At 37.6% G+C, this 24,165-nt stretch overlaps 1 protein-coding gene and 2 long non-coding RNA genes across 3 annotated transcripts in view; 2 read left to right on the forward strand and 1 right to left on the reverse strand.

The window, feature by feature from the left end:
• LOC132785544 (protein tincar) overlaps positions 1-24,165 on the reverse strand; it is a 72,978-nt gene that overhangs the window by 20,563 nt on the left and 28,250 nt on the right. Inside the window, 3 exon segments of the mRNA XM_060791693.1 lie at positions 1,490-1,605; positions 2,458-3,123; positions 23,499-23,524. Of these exon segments, the coding sequence (XP_060647676.1) occupies positions 1,490-1,605; positions 2,458-2,776 (435 nt within the window). The 5' untranslated portion in view covers positions 2,777-3,123; positions 23,499-23,524.
• Positions 4,294-4,625, forward strand: LOC132785545 (uncharacterized). Its single transcript, XR_009632326.1, has 2 exons — positions 4,294-4,380; positions 4,434-4,625. It is a non-coding gene; the product is annotated as an uncharacterized LOC132785545 (long non-coding RNA).
• Positions 10,414-10,785, forward strand: LOC132786708 (uncharacterized). Its single transcript, XR_009632472.1, has 3 exons — positions 10,414-10,487; positions 10,541-10,596; positions 10,655-10,785. It is a non-coding gene; the product is annotated as an uncharacterized LOC132786708 (long non-coding RNA).

Here is a 24,165-nt window from a genome sequence, read left to right on the forward strand (position 1 = left end):
CATAAAACGAACTCATGAATATCCAGCTCCCCCCCGAAAACTGTAGCCAGTTATTGTCGGGGTTTTGCAGCTTTGCCTTTGAGGCAATATCGATGCATAACAGAAATACGCGTCTGTCTGCATTGAAAATGTGCACAAAAACTGCACAAAAACTATGAATAATTGGCAATAGACGAGAGCAACACTGACAAGAGGGAAGAGCAGGTGGATGTGAATGTGAATGTGACTGTGTCCTGCCAATGCACTGATAACCACGCGTCAATGGTCAACGTTATGTGAATCGTATCGAAACGAGACGAGACGAGACGAGACAGTCAATGAATTGGTCTTTATTAAGTGGGCGCCATATGATGAACAATTGCTGCTGCTGCTACTCCTCCTACTCCTTCTTCCTTTCACAGTGCTCCGAACTGTGCTCTGACAGATAGGCGGCTTTTGGTTTGCCTTCAGGCCAGAGAATTGTGGTCTCTGCGTTTATTTACATACAATTTTTTGGAATCCAAACAGTTGCCTGTTGCCTAACGTTTGCTTGCCATGCTCAATAAGTTTTGTGCTTTTTGTGCCAGAGAGAGAAACAGAGTTGTCAAAAATCGAGAAGCAACAAAAAAAATAAATAACCAAGCCAATTACTCGTGTTTGTGCAAAACCCGCAGGCAAATAGCGTGTCCAGACAACAAGTCCAAACACCGAAAGTGACAGCAAAAGGACATCTACACCTACATCTAGGAAATGGTGCTACATACTATCTGCCAGCTGCCAGCCAGCAGCCACTTTAAGTGGCTTTTACAGTGAGTGTCGCATGAGATGCAGCATTGAGTGCAAATGGGAATTTTCTTGCCACGTTGTCTGGGTTATATAGAGAAAGGGTATATAGAAAGCCGTTTGCAAAGCTATTGCATTTTTCTATCGACTTTTTGCCCAGTGCCAACGTCTGCTATGCACTTCAAATGGACAATAAATAAAATGCCAGAGTAAGGGTAGAGAGAGAGAGAGAAAGAGAGATAAAGACAAAGAGCGACAGAGATGGAATATGAAAAAGCCATAATTGCATTTATTATGCTGATAAAAGCAGGGACACGAACGGCAGCACATGACTATGTATGTGTGTATGTGTGTGTATGTGAAAGGATAACCAATGCAATTGTCTACGAGTGTGTGTATGTGTGTGGTGGTCATTCTGCAGTGAGACCAGGACACAGCGTATGCTGTGTTTGTTTTTCCAAATGAATTTAATAACGAAAATAATGCCACTAAAAATAGTTTATACACAAACAAAGAACTCTCCACACTGCAGACAGAAATCGCATCAGGCTGCTGCAACAGCAACAGCAGCAGTAATAGCAACAGAATACAACAACAGGGAAATTTAATTATCAAGCTCAACGTCTCTTCCATGTCTCTGCTCACTTGGCCGCCCGACAAACGAACCACACTGTTAATTTCATGATCCCAAATTATGTTAAAATCGCCATTCGAACGCATCACTTACCTTAAACACAGCCGATGTAAAGAACACGGGCAGCAGTATAAAAACTACGCCGGAGAGCACAATCTGTAGATTCAGTTCGCCAACGGGCTCAATCTTCCAGGGGATCAGCGAGCAGCCTGTCAAAAAGAAACCATGATAATTAATATCCATCAACTGCAGACAAAAGACTTAAAAAATGTAAAAAAAAATAATATAATAAATAGTTATTTATACTATAAATTTCAACATGTAGGAAAGCTAAAGTGTAAGTGTACTCGACTGCCGGATTATTATACCAGAAAATACTGAAATATACTAAAATATATAATAAAATACCAGCTAAATACTGGAATATACCAAAATATATAATATGAAAATATTAAACACTAAAATATACAATGGTATATACCCATAAAATACTTAAATATATCAATCAATATAAAATACTAAATAATACCATTGTATAAACCAATTAACTACTGAAATATACCAACATATACAATATAAACATATAAAATTCTTAAATATACCATGGTATATACCGGTAAAATGCTGAAGTATACCAAAATATATAATATACAAATACAAAATATACCAGTTAAATACTGAAATATACCAACATGTATAATATAAAAACATAAAACACTAAAATATACCATGGTATAACGACATACTACTCTATTCAAAATATACCGTAAAACCAAAAGTAATAAACAATCGGGGTTTTCCGTTCAAAAAATATTATTTACATATGTTAGCTATTGAATTTCTTATCTTATTGCAAAAAAATGTTCAGGAATCATATGGATTGATTTTTTGTAATTAATATTTTACCAAAAATTGAGACAGCTAACTTTCTACTTCTAATATTACATATCTCTCAATCAAAAAGAAAACTTTCCTCAAGAGTTCGAAAAATCTTAAACTGCTGTCGAGTATTGCATTGAATATCAGTAAGCTAATCAGAAATGACCATTTTTAGAACTTACCAAGGAACCTGTAGGCGCCATGCATAGCCAAATAGCCTTGGAAGAGTGTTAACAACACTCCGTACCATATCGACCAGAGCGAATTGAGATGCAGATAGCTGCTGGAATCGTGACCAGAATGCTGCAGATTGCTATAGCGACTCTGATGTCGTTTCGACTTGATATATTTGGCCTGAAGCTGCTGCTGCTGTTGGCTAAGACTGTTGCTCGCTGTCGTTGCATTTGTAAGCACCGAATTGCAAATGGAAGAGTTGAGACTTCCACCTCCTCCGCCTCCACCGCCTCCGCCATGGCCATTAGATCCGTTTTTGCCACCCATTTGAAATGGAGTTTATTTATCTTGTTGCCTTTTGTTTGTCTCGTTTATCACCCCGCTGCTTTTGTTGTCGTCGTCCTTCGCTGTTGACAGTAAATTTTCCCAGCTATTTCTATTGATTTTGTATTGATTTTGGTCGCGTTGATTTTCTATTTGCTTAAGTGATGCTCATTCCAATTGCAGTCGTTTGTTTGGTGATTGTTATTGTTATTGGCGATATTATTTGTTCGCTGATATGCCTCATTATAGCGTTCAGTTTTTGTTGATTGCTGTCGCATGTTTAACACAATAAATAAGCCAATTGCCTTTTTTGCTCTATGACTGTTTTGTGTAGTTACATTTCATCAAATCTGCAATCAAAGTAAGAAAAACAATACTATTAATAAGTGTGTGCTTTAATGTGTTTGCTTAAAATATTTAAATTCATTTCGCCGTTTGCCAATATCTGCAAATTCAGTTTATAGCCAAAACCTCAAACTAATTGGATTTAATTACAAATATTTACTGTGTAAACGGTAAAACGAATATGAAAATCTGCAACTAATCAAAATTGTAATTAGAGTTTACCAATTAAATCTAGGTTAACATTGTAGTTAAATGCCAACACATTTTGTAATATTAAACAGTATTAAATTTTGGTAATATTCTTGGCGTCAATTTAAAGAAACAATTAAAAAGAGAAAAATCGAAAACTCGCGAATTTCAGGCATAAATCAATCGGGTTGCAGGAGTTGCCAGACTGACGCCTCCTCGTGTAGCAACAACCAATTTGTTGCAGTTGCATAATTAAGCCGCCAACAAAGAAAATGTTGGCCCCCAGGGATGCAGTCACACACACAGTATACAGTATATATAGTAGTTGGTAAGTATATATAGTATACGCAGTCCATGTCCCAGTTGTCGTCTTTGTCTGCTGGATGTTTTATGCGTCGCGCCTTTGAGCCGCATGCAACATGCATAATTATAGGCCGCAGACAGCTAACGCTAATGGCAGCCAGGTACAAGGATACCGACTGCAACATGGCGTGCGTGTTCTGGTCAGGATTTGCTGCAAGGCAACTGAAACACCAACACCAATAGCAACCGCAAAACCGTTAACATTTATGAGTCTGTCGCTGTACAAAATGTTGCGTTTTGTTCATCAGCCGCCGCTGCCTCCCATGAGAAGCAAAAAAGTGAGGCGAACTTTCATTTGTTGCTTGTCGTGCACAAAAAAATTTTTGTACAAATTGTTATTACACGTGTTATTAAAAGCAAAATAAAAATACCGTAACTGTTACATCCAATTTAAAATGTGTTGTAATCCGTTAAGTAAATATAATTGATAATTACCCGTTCGCCAATGTGAACAACGGGATTTGGGGAATTGGATTTGGCGAGCGACAAATGCGGGAAAATTGTTGTGGAAATTCGCAAATAAAATTCATTGTTTATATTTGCGTTATAGCCTGACGTTGACTTGTTGAGTTTGCGTAAATTATTCTCATATCGAGTTGGCCATGAATTCAGATTCCCATCTATTTAGTTTACAAAAATTCATAGTTCCAACAGTCTTAAACACATCTTCCATCTATACACATTTCCGAAATGGAATAAAAACAAAGCTGGTAAGCTGGTTTTAAATAAGTTTTTTCAAAGCTGACTGTTTTTTTTTTTGTAGCAGTTTAATAAACAACAAACAAGAACGCAATGGAGAGAATTGGTGCATTCAAAATACAACTGAAAAACAGTGGAACAAGTTTTCGAAGCTAATTTTTTTAACCACACAATCGAGAGAAAAAAATAATAAAAATATACACAAATTAGATATAAGCTTAAAGTGTAACCAAAATAAAAAAATCAAAAACCAAAATCTAATTTTGAGTTTAATTGGAAATTATGACAACTAGATTTGTAAGTAAATTTCTAAGGAAAAAGTTTTCGAAACTTAAGACTTAAGATGTTAAAAAAATAATTGGAAATTCAATTAAAAATGATTCCAACTAGATTTGTCTTCCATTTAATATAGTCTACCTGCAAGTAAACATTAACTTGGAAGCCAAAGACAAATGCAACGGCTTATTTGCTTGGCTAAAACATAAGATAAGAGAGCCAAGTTAGCAAAGGAAGCAAACATTGTAATATTCATATAAGCTTTTGCATCTACACTCGTATTTGGTCTTGGAAGTCTGCTTGATCCCAGAGTTGCTTGCCTGCTTATTCCCTGTTCAGCTATTCCAAGGACTTCCTCTTTACATGTTGATATTAATTTTATGTTAATTACAATCTTAACATGTTTGTTTGTCTCTCGCTTTGTGCCAGCGTTTAAGCCCGAACATGCCGTTCGGCCATGTGGCATTCATGCTTAGTCCTTTCTGTCTTCGGTCTGCGTCCTGTCTCAGGGTGGTTTTCTTGCCTGGCTGCTTGTGTCTTGACATGCTCAGCATCAGATTAGCCTGCCGCAAAAGTCATAAATGCAGATGCTAACATTTCTTTTGCCCCCCGTCATCGTCATCATCATCTTCTCTCCATCCCTCCCTTTGGGGCATTTGCTTTGTTTTTAAGTCAGTGACAGTTACCAGAGCTCAGACTCGAGTCTTCCCTCCTTCTCTGTACTCCTTGTGTCTTCCCACCTTGGGGCAATTTGTCGCGTTCTCACGACTTTCACGCAAATGAAACAGCCACTTTATGGGCTGCTCCTGTGCGTGTCTGCGTACGTGTGTGTTTGTGTATGTGTCATTGGCATGCGTCTCCTGCGTATCCTTTGCGGAGTCAAGGCGTGAAATTAAAATGCGCTTTTCATACCTTCAAATGTAGTTGCACTGGGTATATGCACCTTGAGTGCGCATTTTTAGTTGTCCCATTCTAATGTGGGAAAGAGAAGAGCTAGCAAAAATTTGTATGGCTAGAAAAGAAGTGCACACATTTTATACTCGCTTGTCTAATTAATAATTTCCACTGCTTTTTTCACTTGCACAGCGCGCGACCTAAATTTAAATTATTAAAAAACTTTTGACTAAATGTCGCTCACTCTGCATCTGTTGCCATGGTTGCCACATTCATTCTTTTAAAATATTTTCACATCTCTTACTCATTTGTTAGCATACTTGTTCTCTCTTTAAGACGTTTCATTTCGAACCTCAACTCTTTTCTACAGACATTGCACTTTATAATATTTCTATCTTAATTGCAACACATCAATATGAATTTTAAGTATTTTCTGTGTTATCTCGTGTGTCTCGCCTCCCTCAATTGCCATTTGTAGCTCACTTTATAGTCGTGTCGCCTCGAAAGTTTTGCACAATTTTCCATTATCTGGTTAGCAGTAGTGCTTTGACTTTGACTTTAAAAACAACAACTCTCTCCCATGAAAGCAACTTCAACTCCTTCTTCTACACATTGCCCCCAGACTCGTTGAAACGCCCAGCACTCAACTGCACTATGTTTATGCCTCGTTGCCACTTCACATGCCACCAGCAAGCGGCAAGCAGCCACCAAAATATGCTAAATGGCACTTGAGCTGTTTTTTGAGGGCATGCCCAGACCCCTTTCCTCCGTTCCACCCCTTCCCCTCTAACCACAATGCAGGCCCCAAGTCTAGTACATTCTCGCCTCCCACTTCTTGCACTGTGTCTGCGCCCCTTTTTGGCTTTGGCATTGCGCCTCAGGCGGAAGTGCCTGAAAGTCCACTCATGCTAATTTATATGGGCAACCAGTTTTTATGCTCCATCTGTCTGTGTGTTGGTGTGTGTGTGTGTTGGTGTGTGGCTTTCACTTCATGCACCTTCCTCCCACACCCAGCCGACGTCTTTTTCAAGTTAAATGAACCAGGCGAAGAACAAAGCAAACACACAAATGCACAGAAAATATTCCCCCCATTTCATTTTGTTTTTTTGTCACAGCATGTTGCATGCAACCAGCTAGCCACAGGCAACCACCAGCAGCTGTCAATTTTCATTTTCATTTTATAAATTCATATTTATATTTATTTATTTATTGACGCTCGTTGCAGCAGCTACGTCTTCCTCTCTTTCGGAGTCGGAGTCGAACTCGTCGTAAGTCCTTGTTTTGCACATTTTCATTTCTCTGCCGCATTTGGCTCATTTGCATAACTCGACATTTCACATTTTGTAGCAAGTATTTTTATGGTATGCAGCTTGCAACGCTTGCAGCTGGGCACCCCAAATCAAACACAAAACAAAACTCCTCAAAAGAGTGTTGTTTTTTTTATTTGCCAGTTCTTTTCGTTTTGTTGATGCAACACCCACCTTGCCACAACCGCAGCGCACCATCAAGACTCTCAAGTCGCTCAGAGTTGTGTTGAATGTATTTTTCAAACAGGGGCGAAAGAAAAGCAAACGAAATTTTTGTGCATTGCTGCTGCATCAGCATGGAAATTGGCACCGTGTCTCGGTCTGGTTGTGTGTGTGTGTTGCATGTGTGTGTTTTCGTATATGCGGCACGTGGCATGTTTTGAATTGGATTTACACATGTGCCGAGCTAATACGTGTCTCGTACGACGACAACGACGACGTTTTTCAATTTCAACTTGCCTCAGACGTGCCACGACAGCCAAAAAACTAACAAAAACGAATCCAAAACCAAAGCAAAGCACCCAAAAAGTGCTTTTATTTTATATATTTTTTCTTTGTTGGGGCATGCTTTAAGTGGCAACTGGGTCAGTTGCAATGATTTATGCACAGTAATAATGCAAACTATATAATAACAATAGCCAAAAAGCCAACGAAATGCAATACCAAAATTTATGAAGGCAATTAAATTTGCTTCTAAAAGCGAATAAAATAGCAAAATTATACAATAAATAACGAGTTTATAAATTAACAGCGGGAAACGAGTGGGAGTCGCGAAATCAAAACAGTTGCATCCATTTAGCTGATTCTGATAACGATTGCCACATGCCGCATGCCACCACCAAAAAACCCAGAGAGAGCGAAGCACATTTGGTGGCACGCACAGCGCAATGCGTTGAAATGCCGCCAATTCTGACGGCGCTTAAATTGCGTTAGAGAGCCAAAGCTAAATAGAAAGAAAACAACCCCCAACATTGACCTTTTGGGGGTTGCGCTAATGCACTGAGAAAAAAGTTGGAATTTAAGGAAATAAATGTGAAGGAATTTAAAAAAAAAATACCACTGTGTTGAGCAACTTCTTTGCAAATGTAACTAAACCTTGAAATTAGTTTTTGTTCAATAAATTTTTCAGTAACTCAGATCTTTTAAATAAATAATAAAATACAATGTTATTCAGCTTAGCATTAAGTAAATAAATGAGTGCGAAATTATAAAAATATACCGAATTAATAAACCAAAAATACTAAAATATACAAAACGCTATAACACAGCTATGTAAGCATTAAATTAAGAAATGAGTCCAAAATTGTTAAAATATGCCAAATTAAAATACTAAAGAAACACTAAAGTAGGCCAAAGGATATAACTAGTATATACTACTACATACTTGTATTTTAATATACTACTACATTGAAAATATACTATAGGGTACAAAATATACCAGATTGTCAACTACATAAAGCAACTAATACCCGAGAGCAGCAACCGTTTTTTGTCATACCAAATTACTTATTGAATAGCTTCCAAATTTTTATAAATCGTTAAGTTAATTGTTAATATATTCAACTAATCTGTAAATTTGTTGCCCAAAAATACATTTACATTTAAAAAAATTAAATGAAATAGTTATGCAACTAAGAATAAGAACAAGAAATGTAGAGAAATCTGTAAAAAAGGATGAAGGGAAGTAACTTGTTAACATACTTAGCTAAACTTTCAATCAGAATAAGCTCAACAAGTTCATCAAAAATTAGAATACTTTAAGTAAATAATAAATGAAATAGTTATGCAACTAAGCATAATTACATTAAATAGCATACAAAGCAAAAGTAACAGCAGTCTCAAACACTCTGCATAAAAGCTTTTTGCAATGGTTACAAATGCTTTTAGATTTTTTTACACAACTTTCACGCAAAGTTTTTTATTCAATTTTGCGAAAGTTTTCCGCAGTGTATGGAAATTTGCGCCAGACATAGGAATTCTGGCAGTGTTGATGTTGTTTTTTTTGGTTGAAACTCGTACGCTTGCATTCCGAGCTAAGCTCGTAAAAACGCCGGGAATTTATCGCTTTTGAGTAGATTTTGAGTAGAGGCAACCCCACATAGCAGAACAGAACAGAACAGAACAGAACAGAGCAGGAAAAAGCGAACCACTGAACCACCCAAAGAATTGGGGGTTGTTATTGTTATTGTTGTTGCTGTTGTTGTGCAATTGTCGTCAGTTGTTATTGTTGTTGCTGTGGTTGCTTGCTTGCTTAGGTAGGTAGTTGTTGCATGAATGAATTTTGCAGCTTGTGAGCACAAAAGTTTTTGCCGCTTAAGAAAATCGATGGATGAAAAAGCCACCTTTGCCTCAGCCTCTGCCTGCCTGCCCTTTGACCCAAGCCACCCTTGGCATGCACACGCACAGGTGGCCAAAACACACACACAAACACACTCACACAGCAATACCCATAAACATCTACATATAAATGGCAGTGTGTACGTCTATGGGCCAGGACATGCCACATTAAGCGGCATTTTGTCAGAACCAAATTGTGTTGCCTACTTTCCCGGGGCGTTGCTTGCTTCCTTGCTTCTTTGCTTGGTTGCTTGTATGTAGTACCTGTGGAAAAGGTTTTTCCTTTTTCTTTTCCATTTCTTACGTTGCCTTGCTTCCCCATTGAAAAGAAAGAAAGTGCGCACTTGGCAAAACGCTTTGAGCGTGCAGCCGACATATGAGTATTCGATCACTTGGCCAGCAGAATTACCGCTCTGCATTTTCTCTTTCTCTCCTTTTCTTTTCGCTTTCTCTTTTTCTCTATATATTTTTTGCGTTGTTTGAGTGTTGTTTTTTATGTGTTGCTTCCTTTTTTGTTTGATTATTGTGAATCATTTGGTGTTCACCCGCTTCCATCAGTTTCAGCAGTCACAGCTCAAATTGGTTTTTTAATTAAACGAAACGAACTCGAGTCCCTATGCCCCACTCGAACCTACCTCTTTACTTTCCCCTCTCTCTCTCTCTCTGTGTGTCTCTCTCTGTGTTTGCCCTGCAGCTGAACGTTGAAAATTGCATTGGCAATGACTCGTGGCAGAGCGGCAAATGGCCAGGATTCTGGATTTTCTTTCCTGTTCATTTATATGCCAGCAGCAATGTTTCCAGTCAAACCACATGGAGAACAACAACAAGTCAGCATGTTTGTGAAAAATGTGCATGTGAAGCAGGAAAATGAAAAGCAAAGCAAACAAAATACACAGAACATATACATACATATGTATATCAATTCAATACTGCTGCAGATAAACTCAGTTAATTGAAGTTATTCTATGAAGTCCAACATTATAATGATATCATCTTTGATCTACTCAGAGACAACTTTGAGGCATATTTGCAAAGCCATTTGAATTGTTGCATTTATATTATTATTGAAATAAATATCTAACTTTATCTTGTTGAATTGTATACTCGTTAGTATTCTTTTATCTTGCACACATGTTATCTAATGAAGAAAAAAGATAATCCTAGTTGGCCTTGAGTTCAAATTTCTCACCAGAATTTTCTATCTACCGAAAAACAAATTTGACTTCTATCATTCTTTAACACAACTCTCATACACACATATGTATATCAAAATATATAAATAAAAACATTCTGAAGAAGATATGGTAAGCAATTTTTAAATAAGTTTTTTCAAAGCCTACAAATTTTCTTTTTACAGAACAATAGCCATCAAGCGACAAGGAGAAAACTCATTGTCATATTCATTCTCATATTGTACGTAAATTCTTAATTATTGTTTCTGAATCAACTTATAATTTACGATCTAAAACAGACACTCGAAGCACAACTGAATAACAAATTGAAGTGAAAATGATTAAAGTCGTTGATAAAATATAGAAAAAAAAATAGACAATTTAGGTATAAGCATAAAGTGTGAACCCAATAAAAACTGCAAAATCAAAATTGTGTTTTATTAATTCATTCATTATTAATTATTCGAGTTGATACAACAAGAAACAGGGCCGAAGAAAGCAGAACAAAAAAATCTTATGCTGTTGATGAAAGTGAACGATAAGTCGAAGAAAGCATTCACCACGACTTCAGAAAGAAAGATGGCATAACCAAACTCCTTTGCAGAATTTCAATCTTGTTTTTATCTATCGCCACAGGCTCGGCTTGTCGTCTCTCATTAGAATGACCAGCTTTGACTTTTTTTTTGCTGTCGCACGTGTTCGGCTGTCAGATGTTTTCGAAATCTAACCTCGTTTTGCTCGAGTGGATTGATGGATTAAGAGGATATGCAGATAGAGAGAGAGGGAGAGAGAGCTCTTTGCACACTTAGCACAAATAAGAACGTTAAAAATGTTGGCACATAACTGCACATAAAGCGCGTACTTTTCCCACATTTCCGACTTAATTGTTTTTATGATTGGATTGCAATTGAAATGAACGGCATTGGCACGTTGTTTACACATCAATCGGCATTGTGGGTCATATGGGGCGTATGAGCAATGTGTGGAAGTGCAGCATACATTGTGGACGACTCATAAAACGTTGGTCCATTAAGCCCAAGGACTTAGAGAGGCCTGTCAGCAGCTTAATTGATTTTCTATTGTGCGAGTCACAACGGGAGATTTGCAACAGTTTGTGGTTTCCACTGAAGAGATGTTTAAATCTGTAGCATGTATGCATGCTACTTGCCACAAAAGCCGTCAATAAGCACTGAATTATTTAGAACATGCCTGTACAGGACAACAATAAAATGCAATAGATAGAAAATGTGCAAATTTTGTATGCAGGACGAGAGACTGGAAATTGAAATGATTTTCAAATATGCAAAACAAGTTTCAACAGCAACCAATGAAAAGGGGAAGGAGGAGAAAGACGACGATGAACGGTTGAAATGAAATGTTGTAATTTATACGACAATGTCAATTATGCAGCACTTTGTGGCAAGCAAAAACGTAGCAGGCAACAGTATGCTTCTAGTACATACTTCTCTCTTTGCTGCTCATCAACCTAGACATCAATCAAATTGCAAGCAGCAAAACGAAAAATGCGAAATTCTACTAAAATATTCAATGATAAAATATATATATCTAGTACTAGAGCAAAAGCTAAGCAAAGACCGCACGACTATAAAGATAAGCCAAGTGACAGACGAGAGCAAACTGGTAAACTATCTGTCTATCCATCTGTCTTTCTTTCTGTCTGTCCGTCTGTACACACAGAGAGCAACCGCAGAGAGCAGAGAGCACGAAGCGAAGAGCTTATGGCATTGCGAGCTATTAAAAATTGCACATGCCAGAAATTGAGACAAGACAAAAGTCGACAGCAGTTTTCAATTTCACTTAATGTCGGAAAACTTTGTGCGCACCGCATAACGGAAAAAAGGAAACGAGGCAAAAATCATAAAATGAAATGCGAGCGGAAAACCAACAAACAAATAAAGCAACAGCAGCAGCAGCAGCAATAGCAACAGCATAAAACCCTTTTCCTGTTTTTCCAGCTCTCTCTCAAACACTGAGAAAACAAATTGGTTTTAGTTCACATAAGCAAGAATTATTATTTTTCTTCAATATTTGTTTTAGTTCACATCAGCAAGGATTATATTATTTTTCTCAAAGATTTCAAATTAAAATGAAATCAATCGGAATTATTTTTCTAAGCTTCGAGATGATGCAGCGAAGCTGGATTACAGCATGCATAATTGAAAGTGGATTCTTCATGAAAATATTATTCTAATGAAAATATGAAAACGTGTTCAATATATTTCTCTCAGTGTAGTAGCAAAGTTCAGACTGCTGCTGGTCACATTTGACGCGAGAGCAAATAACAAAGATGATGTTGTTGCTGCTATCGTTATTGCTGCTGCTGATGTTGTTATTGTTGCTATTGTTATTTTCGTTCGACGGGTCAGGGAAAATTGAACAACTTGCAGCTGATGCTGATGCTGTAGTTGTAGTTGTAGTTGTGCAGCAGTCGCAGAATAAGTGAGACCACACATACAAACACACACGAACAGTTGTCAGTTGGCAGCTGTTGCACTCCAGTCCAGTCAGCAAATCAAATGCCAGAGGAAACTTGGGTTACATGCCTCCTGCCGCATGAATGCCGATAGTTGTCAAAGATTATGACACGAGCATTCCAACAATGAGAGCGAGAGATAGATAGATAAGAGTGAGAGCGAGAAGTGCTCAGCGGGAGGATGAAGGTAGTGTCATAAACTTTCAAGCAATGAACACATTTGCGCATATTTGCATAAAACTCTATGGATGAACCCTTGAAACGAGGCCAAATGGCAGAGCAACTTCTCTAAAGCGACAAAACTAAGTATGACAAAAATAATCCCAAGTCGAAGACTCGATGCGCTGCTATTGAGAAATCTAAATGATAGATTGAGATCGAGATAAATAAATATAAATATATAAACAAGGAAATAGCAAATTTCTTGAAGGATTAATTTTTAATTCCAATCTCTAAACAGAAATAATAATCTCTATCGAAATAACCCATAAAATGTTATCAATAAAATTTATACCTTCTTCCTTTTAATATTGAAATTTATGACTTAAATGAAGGCATTCAATGCTATCGACCGATTTTCATCAGCATCTCTCCAGGGTTAAGCCCCTCGGCGATAGAGTAAAGAGCATTCTGAGCACACGCAAAAACTTTCTGCATCGATAGATAAAAATGCATGCATAAAAGAAATCTCATAAAATTTTTGTTGCTGCACAACATACTTATGCCACATCTTTGCATGTGTGTGTGTGTATGTGTGTGTGTGTGTGTGGTGTTTGCAGCTCATCCTCCTCATTTTGCTGGCTCTGTGCCTGTCCTTATCTTTATCATCCTCAATCTTTATACACTTACATGCAGCATCTCCATCAATGGCATCACCATCGTTTATCTACTTTAGAATTCGCTTTCTGCCCTTTTTTTCCTACTTTTGGTTGGTTGGTTAGTTTGTTGGCTCGGTTCGTTGGTTGGTTGACTGAGAGGCGCTCGTATAAGCCACGATTATTAAAAATTGAAAATACTTTTGCAATACGGAAAAGTCGCAGGCAAAGGCAAAGGCAAAAGCAGGCAGGCAGGACAAAGTTTTTGATTGCAGTTTATGCATATGAATGAAGTTGTTTGGCTTTTAACTTGGCCAACAAGCAAAAGAACAAGAGCTGACACAAGCAAAAGGAAAAATCCGCCAAGACAAAGTAAAGAACAACTATTGACAATTTGCATTAAAAAACTGGCACAAAACCAAACGCTCCCCCACTTCTACCCACTTTAGCCCATTTCCCGAGCACGGGACTCGTAATTAAGTTTACGATCGCAACACAGGTGAGGGGAGGGGGAAATGGCAGGCAGGTGTTGCATTCAAAAGGTGGGTAAAACTTTAGCTCGGCTAAATTGTGGATAAAAATGCATTATTCATTTGATAGCTGTTGCCAGTTCCCGACTCTCTCACTCAGACTGAGTTCCTTTTCCTTTATTTCTCTCTCTCTCTCTCTCTCTCTCTCTCTATTTCGCTCGTTCGTCGCTCTTTATGCCAATTCAACCATTAGGCAGCGCGTCAAGCGTAAAATGCTAAACTGAAATTTTGTGTTCAACAAATGTTGACAGTGACGCGCCCAAGTTCTGTCACCACACACCACCCTGCAACACCAGCAGACTGCGAGGCAAGCAGCTCCATTAGACGCCTCGGGACTGCCCGAGTTGACAGCTGGCGTTGGAGCCGGAGTGATGCGCGACGACGACGACGACAAACTGACGCAAAGTTTAATTGAAATTCTAGAAGAGAGCACCAAACACCAAAGCGGAACTAAAGCAGCAACAACAACACTGCGAAAAAATCTTAAAACAAAAAATACTGCGGCGACTTCAAATTAGTTTTACATAAATTTTCTTAGCAAAGCAACAAAAAAAAAAACTTTTGCCCCATTCATTGCCACAGAAATATTGTGCGCATAATTACTACTCATTGGGTTTTTTGAAATTTTTTCCATATTTTCCTATATTGAATCTGAGTACAAAGTTGGGAGCGAAGAAGTAGAGTGGAGGGAAGTAAGTGCTCAGAAGAAAGTATTGCATTTGAATGGGAGAGTAAAAGAAGAAGGATGAACAGCTGAAAGTAGCGAGACATCAAAGTGTGAAATTAAGAAGAAAAGCAGAGAAAGCAAAGTAAGTGCTTAAATATGTTGAATCCCTTTGAAATTGGAAAGAATGTGAACAGTGCTGGAGTAGGGATTAAGTTAGTTTCAATATCGTAGATGAAGAATGTGAAAACAATAGCGTAAATTGTGGAAATCTTGAGCGGAATTAAAGCTTCTTATAGAACTAAAAAAAAAAACCATTTGATGACAATAGATTCGAGACAATGACAAGCAACTAAAACATAAATAAAACAATTTGCCATTTAATACTATTACGAGAAAGTATGAACAACAGAAAAGGCGAAAAGAAAGTATGGAAACTAGAGAGCTTAACATTGAAACTGTAAAAGGAAATTTAACACTTATTGTGCACATTTTTTAAGTTGCTCCGTTTGAGATTTCTTTGCGCTAAATGAAAATAAAAATATAAAATAGTACTATACAATATAAATATAAAATATAAACATATATGCAAAATTAGTTCAATAAGTTCTGGACAACGCTTCCTTGAATTAATATACCAAAAAAAAATATTAAAATATACCGACAGCTATTTTTGGTATGTTAATAGAGTATTTAACATACCAAAAATAGCTGTCGGTATATTTTAATATTTTTTTTTGGTATATTAATTCAGTATAATTTAAGAATAATATAACACCTTTTATACTCTATTTTTATCTGCATATATACCATAAATAGCCTTTGGTATATTTTAGTATTTTTGGTATATTGATTTAGTATATTTTAAGAATAATGCTGCACTGACTTTATTTTATACAAAATGGATAGCGGATATTTCATAGATCACACTCGATATTTCTTCCTTGTTTATAACATCTATTGAAATCTATAAGTTAAAACATTTTTCTGCTCTACCACTTAAAACCTCATATTCAATTTAAAAATGAAACAGTAGACTTTGAAATGAAGTGGCCTACGCCATAAATTATACACACAATATGCTTTTACAATATATGAAAAAGAAAATACACTCGAGTGTATGTAAAACCTCCATTACGTCGTCGAGTTTTCCAATCAAATTATGCTGCTTATGATATATACTCCAAATGACGAAATCCAAAAAGGCAAAAATAAATTCACTTGATTCACTTGAGGTTGGTTGGTTGTGGCATCTTGCAGAGTGTTCTCCCTCTCCCCCTCCCTCCGCTCTGCATTGCGGCATCCTACGCTTAAGCCACATCGCTGCCACTTCGCCCCTCCCCCGAGTCGCCACTCTGGGAGGCTGTCAGAATTACCGCTTGGTTGGCCAACGCCACTTGAGGCGACGGCGACGACGACGGCGACGTTTGAACAAAATGTTTGTGAGTACCAAATTCTTCCACTTGGCCTTATGAAAATTATATGAAGCTAAAGCTTAAAACTCAACAAACATCTTTCAAAGTGCGAAAGTTAAGTGCCGTTAACGTTGGCTATGGGAGTGAATGAGTCATGAGCCATGCGGCATATGGCATCTGGCAAGTGGCATGTGGCATGTGGCACAGTGCCTCCCATGCCCTTCCGCATGTTGCACATAATTTGCCTTAACCTTAACAAAAACCGAAGCAAACAAAAAAGCGTAAAAGAAAACCAAAAATCGTATTCACTGCATGCCACGCAGCAAGTTTATTGTTTGAAGTTGAAAGTTTTTCAGCAAGTCAGCGTGATTTGTATACCCTGTAAAAACCGAGTGTGGTTAGTTGTAGTCTAAGTTCGAAGGGATAAAATCTCTTGCACTTGGCATACCCACTTGAAGTGCATTTGATATGGACAGGGTACAAGGCAGAGCTTAAGCGAGAAGTACTCAAGCTGCAGCAGTTTAAGGCGGACAAATTTTACCTTCTTATCGGCGGCACATTGTGATAAGTAAATTTATAACTGAATCGCACACACACACACAAGTAATAAGAAGTGAAAAAAAAGCAATGGCAAAAGACGCCATTTATGGAGGCGGAAGGCAAAGGCGGGGGCAGAGACGCAGTGAATGGGACACGTTCTTTTTGGTAACATGAAACTTTTTTTAGAGAATCACAGCTGGCAGTTGAATATAACACTTATCGCCAGCTCGGGGCGGGTTAAGAGTCTTGGCAACACAGATATGCGATCTGTGCTTTTTATTGGCTTTTGGGAACGACGCAGGCGAACGCAGAAGTCTCGTCGTTTGTAGTTTACTTTAAAACCTAATCCCTTCTTATTGAAAGGCAAAGCGAAGGATACTGCCCTGTGATAAATCTATAGGCTGCAGCTTGCTCTCTGAATGTGTGTGTGTGTGGTTTTTATGTGAATGGGTGTGCCTGTGTGTAAGTAAGGCACGTGCTGGCCAAAAGTAGCTCCATTTTGTTGTTAGGCAACGGGTTGAGCGCTGTTTAAGTTCCGGTCCGGCGCATTGAGCAATTTATGACTTGATTACAATGTGTCTCTCCTTTTGCTGCCCCCTAGGGGAACTCTGCTCGTTCCATTTGCATGGTCGTTAAACGAACCGCTTGCTCTCTCTCTCTCTCTCTCGCTCTTGGTGGCATCTTCAACTGTTTGGCAAATTGCAAATAATGTAATAACATTTCACTAGATAGACTGCAGACTCTAGGGTAATTGAGCGCGAGGAGGCTTCGCGGGGGAGCCAGAATAACAACCTCGGAAAAAAAACACACAACAGCAATAAATGTGGCTACAACAGCGACAACAATTCAATTTAACGCTTCATTGAAGTCAACGCCGTTTGGATTTCATATTTTTTTTTCTCGCGCTCTTGTTTAATATTAAATTTTATTGTGGTTGTTATTAAGCCAGTGAGTGGATTTAATTTTGTGAAATTTATATCAAATTTATTGCCAATCGCAAATAAAATGCAATTTGTGTATTCACGCGGCGTATACTTGATATACTACAGCATAGAAGCTTTAAAGAGTAGCTTTAAATGACAACCAGGAAAATCAGTTGATTGATGATTGACCAACTGATTGACAGCTTTGACCAAACAGCTGCAATGTCCCACAATTTTTAATTATGTTGTAAGATTTTTCGACGTGCGGCCAGCCCGAAAGTCGAAGCATCGCAAATCCCTACAAGAAATGAAAAATTATGTGTGCGGCGACGACGACATAAAAATGAAAATGTCATATACGAAAATTACAATTCAATTGCCCTCAACGTGCAGCACGTGTGGCCACCTAGGCCATCTACAACCTACAACTTGCCTGGACAGAATCTGCGACTCATGCCATAAATCTAGCCAAACGCATTACTCACACACACACACAAACCCAAAAAAACGAGAGAAAAAATGCTCACAATCTAATAAGCAGCGCCTACCTAGCTGCCACGCCTACCTAACTGAACACACATTAGAGGCAGCTGCAAAAATGTTGGCCAAAAATATATCTGAAGAAGAAAAGTTGCCGCAGCTTTGCCAGTGACATTTGAATTTCTGCGCAAATTTTCCTTTTACCCAACTCAATTGTTGTTGTTTTTCTCGTTGTTCTCGTTGTTGTTGTTGTTGTTGTTGCTGCTGCTGGTTAGCCGAAAATGACGTGACATGCATAAATAATTGAGTTTTGCAGCAGCAAACAGCTAACAGCAAACGGCAAACGGCAAAAACAACAACAAAACAAACAAAGGCAACGACAAGCGGAAATGAAATATGGCGAATGGCAAAATGGCGGCACGACAGCCGCCATATTGAGTTGAGCATATAAAATATTTATTTGCTGCCATATGGAAGGGCAAAGCAACTGAGCAACCAAGCAGCCGAGAAGCAGCAGAGTGGAATAAACCAAGTCACAAGACAAAACACGAGCAAAAAATGTGAATATACATAATCGAGGGAAAAAGGTTAAATCTAAAAGTTAATCTACAAATACGTTTATATCGATCTCGCATATAGAAAAAACGGACTAAACGAATATTAAATACGCTAAGAGACTTAGGAATATTAAAAGAATACGTTGAGACAAGCTCTAGATAAACTCCTTCCAACTACTTTAAAATTCATGCTACCCTAAGTTAGTGTATTCCAAAAAAAAATGAATCAACTGTCAGCGTCAGGTGAAAATAAATTCGTGCACAAAAAAATAAAAGGGTAAAAATCATTGTAGTGATTTATGATTGGCAATTAATCAGACAAATGGAAAATAGAAAATGGAGAAATGCCAAGCAAACAATTTAGGCAAATGAAAATCAAACAATCAACGACGGCAGCAACAACACAAATGCCAAATGCTTCTATTAAAATTAATGCAAGGCAAAAGGCAAGGACAAGGCAGGGTTAAAGCAAACAATTTGCGACTCACACACTCACGGCCAGTTTGCCCGCAGCAAATGATGGGCAAAAGAGTGAAGTGAAGTGAAGTGAAGTGAAGTGGAGTGGAGAGAAGTATGTGTGCATTTGTGAAAATAAATAATTCGTTTGTTTGCCAAGTACTTTTACTTGTAATTTTTCCTCTCTAATCAACACATTCGTAATAATTGCGAGTGAGAAAGTCCGAGGCAAAGATAAAATCCTCTAATGAGCTAATGATACACTCTTTTTTTTTGCCAGCCTTTTAATGGGTAGAGGGTAATTAAACGAGTCCAACGGCGACTTAACGTTTATTTATTATTCCTATTTATTTATTTAGGCTGGCGAATGAGAGAAAAATGACCGCATGCAATTAATTTATTTAGCACATGAAACCAGTAAGTTACGCCTCCATCATTAAAGTCAGTTTCGAGTTAAAGTTAAGCAAGCAATTAAAGCAGGAGTTTATATGAAACCTGATAAGCGATGTGTGCTTTAATCAAAAACCCTTGCGGTGTTGCCTGAAGTGCAAATTGGATGTGCGTATACTTAATTTCGCAACTTGTCTGTTGTTACAGCTAAAATAACATTGTTATAGCCCAAAGTGCTTAGCATTCGTTAAGTATGTGAAATTGTTATATACTTGCATTTATATTAAATTTCCAAGAAATTTGAATTTACTGCACTAATAAATATGAATTGCATTGCTATATTTTCAAGTATTTTCAACTTTTATAAAGCGAAACTCTTAGTCATCTACTCCTCTTTGCATAGTTTCATGTTCGAATTTATTGTATTGTTTTATATTGTTGTGCCTTGCTTGCGAATCGCTTGCATGCCCAGGCATCGTGTCTTTATATTGTCCCAGTTTTATGGTCAATTTATAAACTGCGCTGTAAAAGTGTGCAAACATTTTTCGGGGAGTAATAATTTATAGGCCACTTTTTACGTTCACTGCTGCACAGCACAAGAGAGGGAAAAACTTTTCTGGCCATGCTCAATTTGTGCAAGCGTTTTTGTATTATTAATGGTTAGCAATGTTGTAACTGGTAACTGCAAACTGGTAACTGGTAACTGGCAACTGCTAACTGGAAACTAGTAGTACAGAATGGGTAGCTGGGTGTTTGGCTTTAAAAGGATTTTCATTCATCTCAAATAAATGGAATTTGTGAAAATGCATTTCCATTGTGAGCGAAAGCATTTTCCTTTTTCTCTGCGCTGCTGCCCCAAACCTACAATTGCAATACGAAGATTTTTGGCTGTGCCTTTTGCTGTGGTGACACATGCCACATGAAACCGGAAACGAGCAACAACAACAAGAACAACAACAACACTGAAAGACGTCAACCATTTTGTGGGCATTTTGTGCACTCAACTGTACCAATTTCTGTCTGTCCTGTGTCCCTGTCCCTGTCCCTCTCGCTCTGCTGTTTGCCTTGTTGTGCTGCGTATTTTATGACTTGTTGTCGTCGCCTGTTGCCCCAACAACATTGTCACGCCTCCCGCCTCTCGCCTCGCATGCTCAGCTGAACATTGCGAAACTTTCGGGTTCTACAATGGCATTGAGAAAACCAACTTTAACCTTTAAAACTTAAGCATGACTTGGACGTTTTGCTGTGGTCTACAAGCTGACTGCACATTAAACTCAACGCAAAAGTTCGCATCGAATTACAACTATTGGATTAGACTCATTAATGAAGTAACTGTTTATTAATTTCTCTTAAAACTTTTGGTGATTGAATAATAATAATTTGTAATGTGAATTCGACAGAACGTCATTCACTTCGAATTACACACATTGGATGAGTCATTTATGAAGTAACTGTGTTTAAATTTCTATAACATGATTGAATAATAATAATTTGTAAAGTGAATTCGATAGAACTTAGTTCGCTTTAAATTTTTACTATTAAAATGTCATAAAAAGCTTTTGCTCATTGTATATAATTATAATTCGTAATGTGAGTTCGTTGGAACTTTCAATTTAGCTTCGAATTACAATTCACTGATGAACTGAACTGTTTACTAATTTCACAAAAAGTTGTTGATAATTGAATAACAAAATTTGGTAATATTTGTAAATCGTTAAATTTCAGTTGACTTTCTAATTTTCTAAGAATAATTTTCTTGCTAAAGCTGTAAATATATTCGATTAGAATAAACAGAGAATCACAAAATTCACTTACGTTAACTGCTTACTTATTTCTCTTAACATTTTTGATAATTTAATAATAATAAGTTGTAATGTTTGTAAGGCCTTAAATTGCAGATTAGTTTCAGATTTCTTGAGGATAATATTTAGCCATTCGATTAGAATAAACTGATAATCACTAAATTCAATTACTTCAATTTAAATCTTTACCAATAATAACTTTCAACTTTTACGCTTTCTCCTGCCTGTCGCACTTTAAAATTTGCTATTCAATTTTGCATTATCGATCCACATAGTTTTCTTTAGGGTATCTGTTAGTACGCGGCATTCCTTAGCCACATTTTCACTTAGCTGTGCTACATTTTTGCATAGGTTTTTGCCTTAAGTTCTAGTTTTTTATGCCTGTCTTCGTGTTAACTGCCACCTAGAAACACACTCAAACGCGCAGCAAAAAAAAAGAACAATAGCACTTGAGCACAAAAACTGAAAGGATCTACTGAACCATTGAAGTCTATTGCCGTGAAAGAGAGCAAGAGCATGTAAGAAAGAGAGAGAGAGTGCGAAAGAGTGTTCGCCAAGTGTTAAGGCGTTTCACTTGTTTCTTTTCACTTTATAGAAAATTTTTACCTTTTCGCCTAGTTTTTAACACAACAGGAACCAACTCAAGAAGAAGAAGAAGAACAAGAAGTTGTAGCACAAGAGCAAGAAGATGAAGAAGAAGAAGTTTCTCTTATGTTCTTCGTTTGGGTTTTCCCCGCTTTGTTTACGGCCAAAATACAAAAACACTGGCACATTTTTACACATGAACGCGTTTTAAGGCAAGTTTTTTGTTCATATATATTTCTTCTATGTAGTTGCCATGGTTGTTTTTGTTTTACTGTTGTCATGGTTCCTATTGTTGTTGTTTTGGCTGCTGACATCTCGTATTCAACTTGAAGCTTAAGCTCCTCTCCAGCTGCTGCTGCTGCCGTTGTGACTCAGCCGCTTCCGAAACTCGGACTTGCACTGCATATTTAATCCTTAGCTGCAGGTCCTATTCGCTTACTTTCCCCGTTGCTCCCTCACTTCCTCGCTCCTACACTTTAACTCGAGGTTTGTCCATGGCTTAGCCATCCAAAAGTGAATTATTGCTAGCATCTGGAGGCAACTGCTGCAGAGCAGCATTTCAATTGGCCAAATCATTCGACTCATTGGCTCGCTGCAAGCTCTACTAACGTTTCTCTGCCGCCTCCCACTTCATCTTCCTTTCTTCTCTCTGCCTCACCCTCTTCCCTTCTCCTTCTTCTTGTACCTCTTGCAGCTTGCCCTGGGCTGATGGCCCGCTTTTGTTTGCTTTTAGCATTAGTAATACAAATTGCATAGCCAAAGTTCAACAAACTGCATTTAAAATGGGCCACACCAACTCTAAAACAAAAACAAACACAAAGACACACCAACATACACACAGAACGACACACGCAGCAAGTCACTAACAGAGTCGGATTTAAAAATGGCGCTGGCAGCCATTTTGTTGCCTTTTCAGGCTTTGCACATTTTACGCTCTTTTTTATTGTCACTTCTGCGGTTGAGATACATTTTAAAAGCTTCTTTAGTTGCATTTATTTCGAGCATAAACATATCACACACACACTAAGTGCAACACTTTGCACTCTGTATTATGTTATTTTTTTCTTTATATATATTATATTCACATTTAGTCAAATAAACAGTTTCTGTCACACTTCTAATTCAATTTAATTAAATTCCAGAACTTGCACAAACTAACAACTGATTAAGTGTCTCATTAGCCAGTAAATTGACTCTTGCTTTAAACATATAATATATGAAATTACGCTTATTAATTATCGAGCAATAAATCGCATGCATCGACGAATTGCAAACGAACGTGATTTTGACATTTCGAATGCATTAAAATATCTCTCACTTTTTGCACATATTTCTTCAATAAAAATCAATTTTTCTTTTTTTTTGCATTCAATTAACGTTTTCGAACTTTGCCGGCTAATTGAATTCCAATGGCAATTACGAATTGCCAATTTCTCAAATTAAAAAATAAATAAAAAAAAGAAGTGTTTAATAAATGAAAGTCAAAGCTTACCAATTCAATATATGTGATGCTGAGCGCTGCAAATAAAAGAATCAAGAGAGAGAGGGAAAAATTATTAAATATCGAATTGATTTATAAAGCAACTGCGAATCGTATGCGCAATCAAATAACTAAAAGGCCAAAGAGCCAAAACGATTCCTCCAATTAAAATGCTGTGCGACAGCGTTAACTGCCACGCCCACCCGCCACACACAATTGCTGTGTCCGCCGCCCGAAAAAAGAAAGCAAAAGCAAAGAGAGCAACCCACACATAATGCTTTGTCCATTTTGTTTATTGACTTTATCGAGTGTCAAAAATGGCATCATAATAATAGCAGCAAATAGAAAAGACAAACAAGAAAACGCTGTAAATGCGCACTTGATTGGACAGCTTAATACCCTGTACTCAAGTTGCAGCTACTTAGATACACTTATCGACTTTTGTATACCCTGTAATATACATTTCTTATGTTTTCTTTCGATGCTAATCTACCATTGATTAGCTCTCGTTTATTATACCCACTATGTAGTTAGTGTAGGGTATTATAATAATGACCCAGCTAATGCTGAACCCAAAGGACACTTCCGACTGCCATTAGGAAGCCAATGGTTAGAATTTATGACCCCAGCCGCTACACAGAGCGTTAAATCAAAAACTTTATGAAATCGACATAAAAAG

This window comes from Drosophila nasuta, chromosome 2R (assembly GCF_023558535.2).
Source record: "Drosophila nasuta strain 15112-1781.00 chromosome 2R, ASM2355853v1, whole genome shotgun sequence".
Classification (NCBI taxonomy): Eukaryota; Metazoa; Arthropoda; class Insecta; order Diptera; family Drosophilidae; genus Drosophila; species Drosophila nasuta.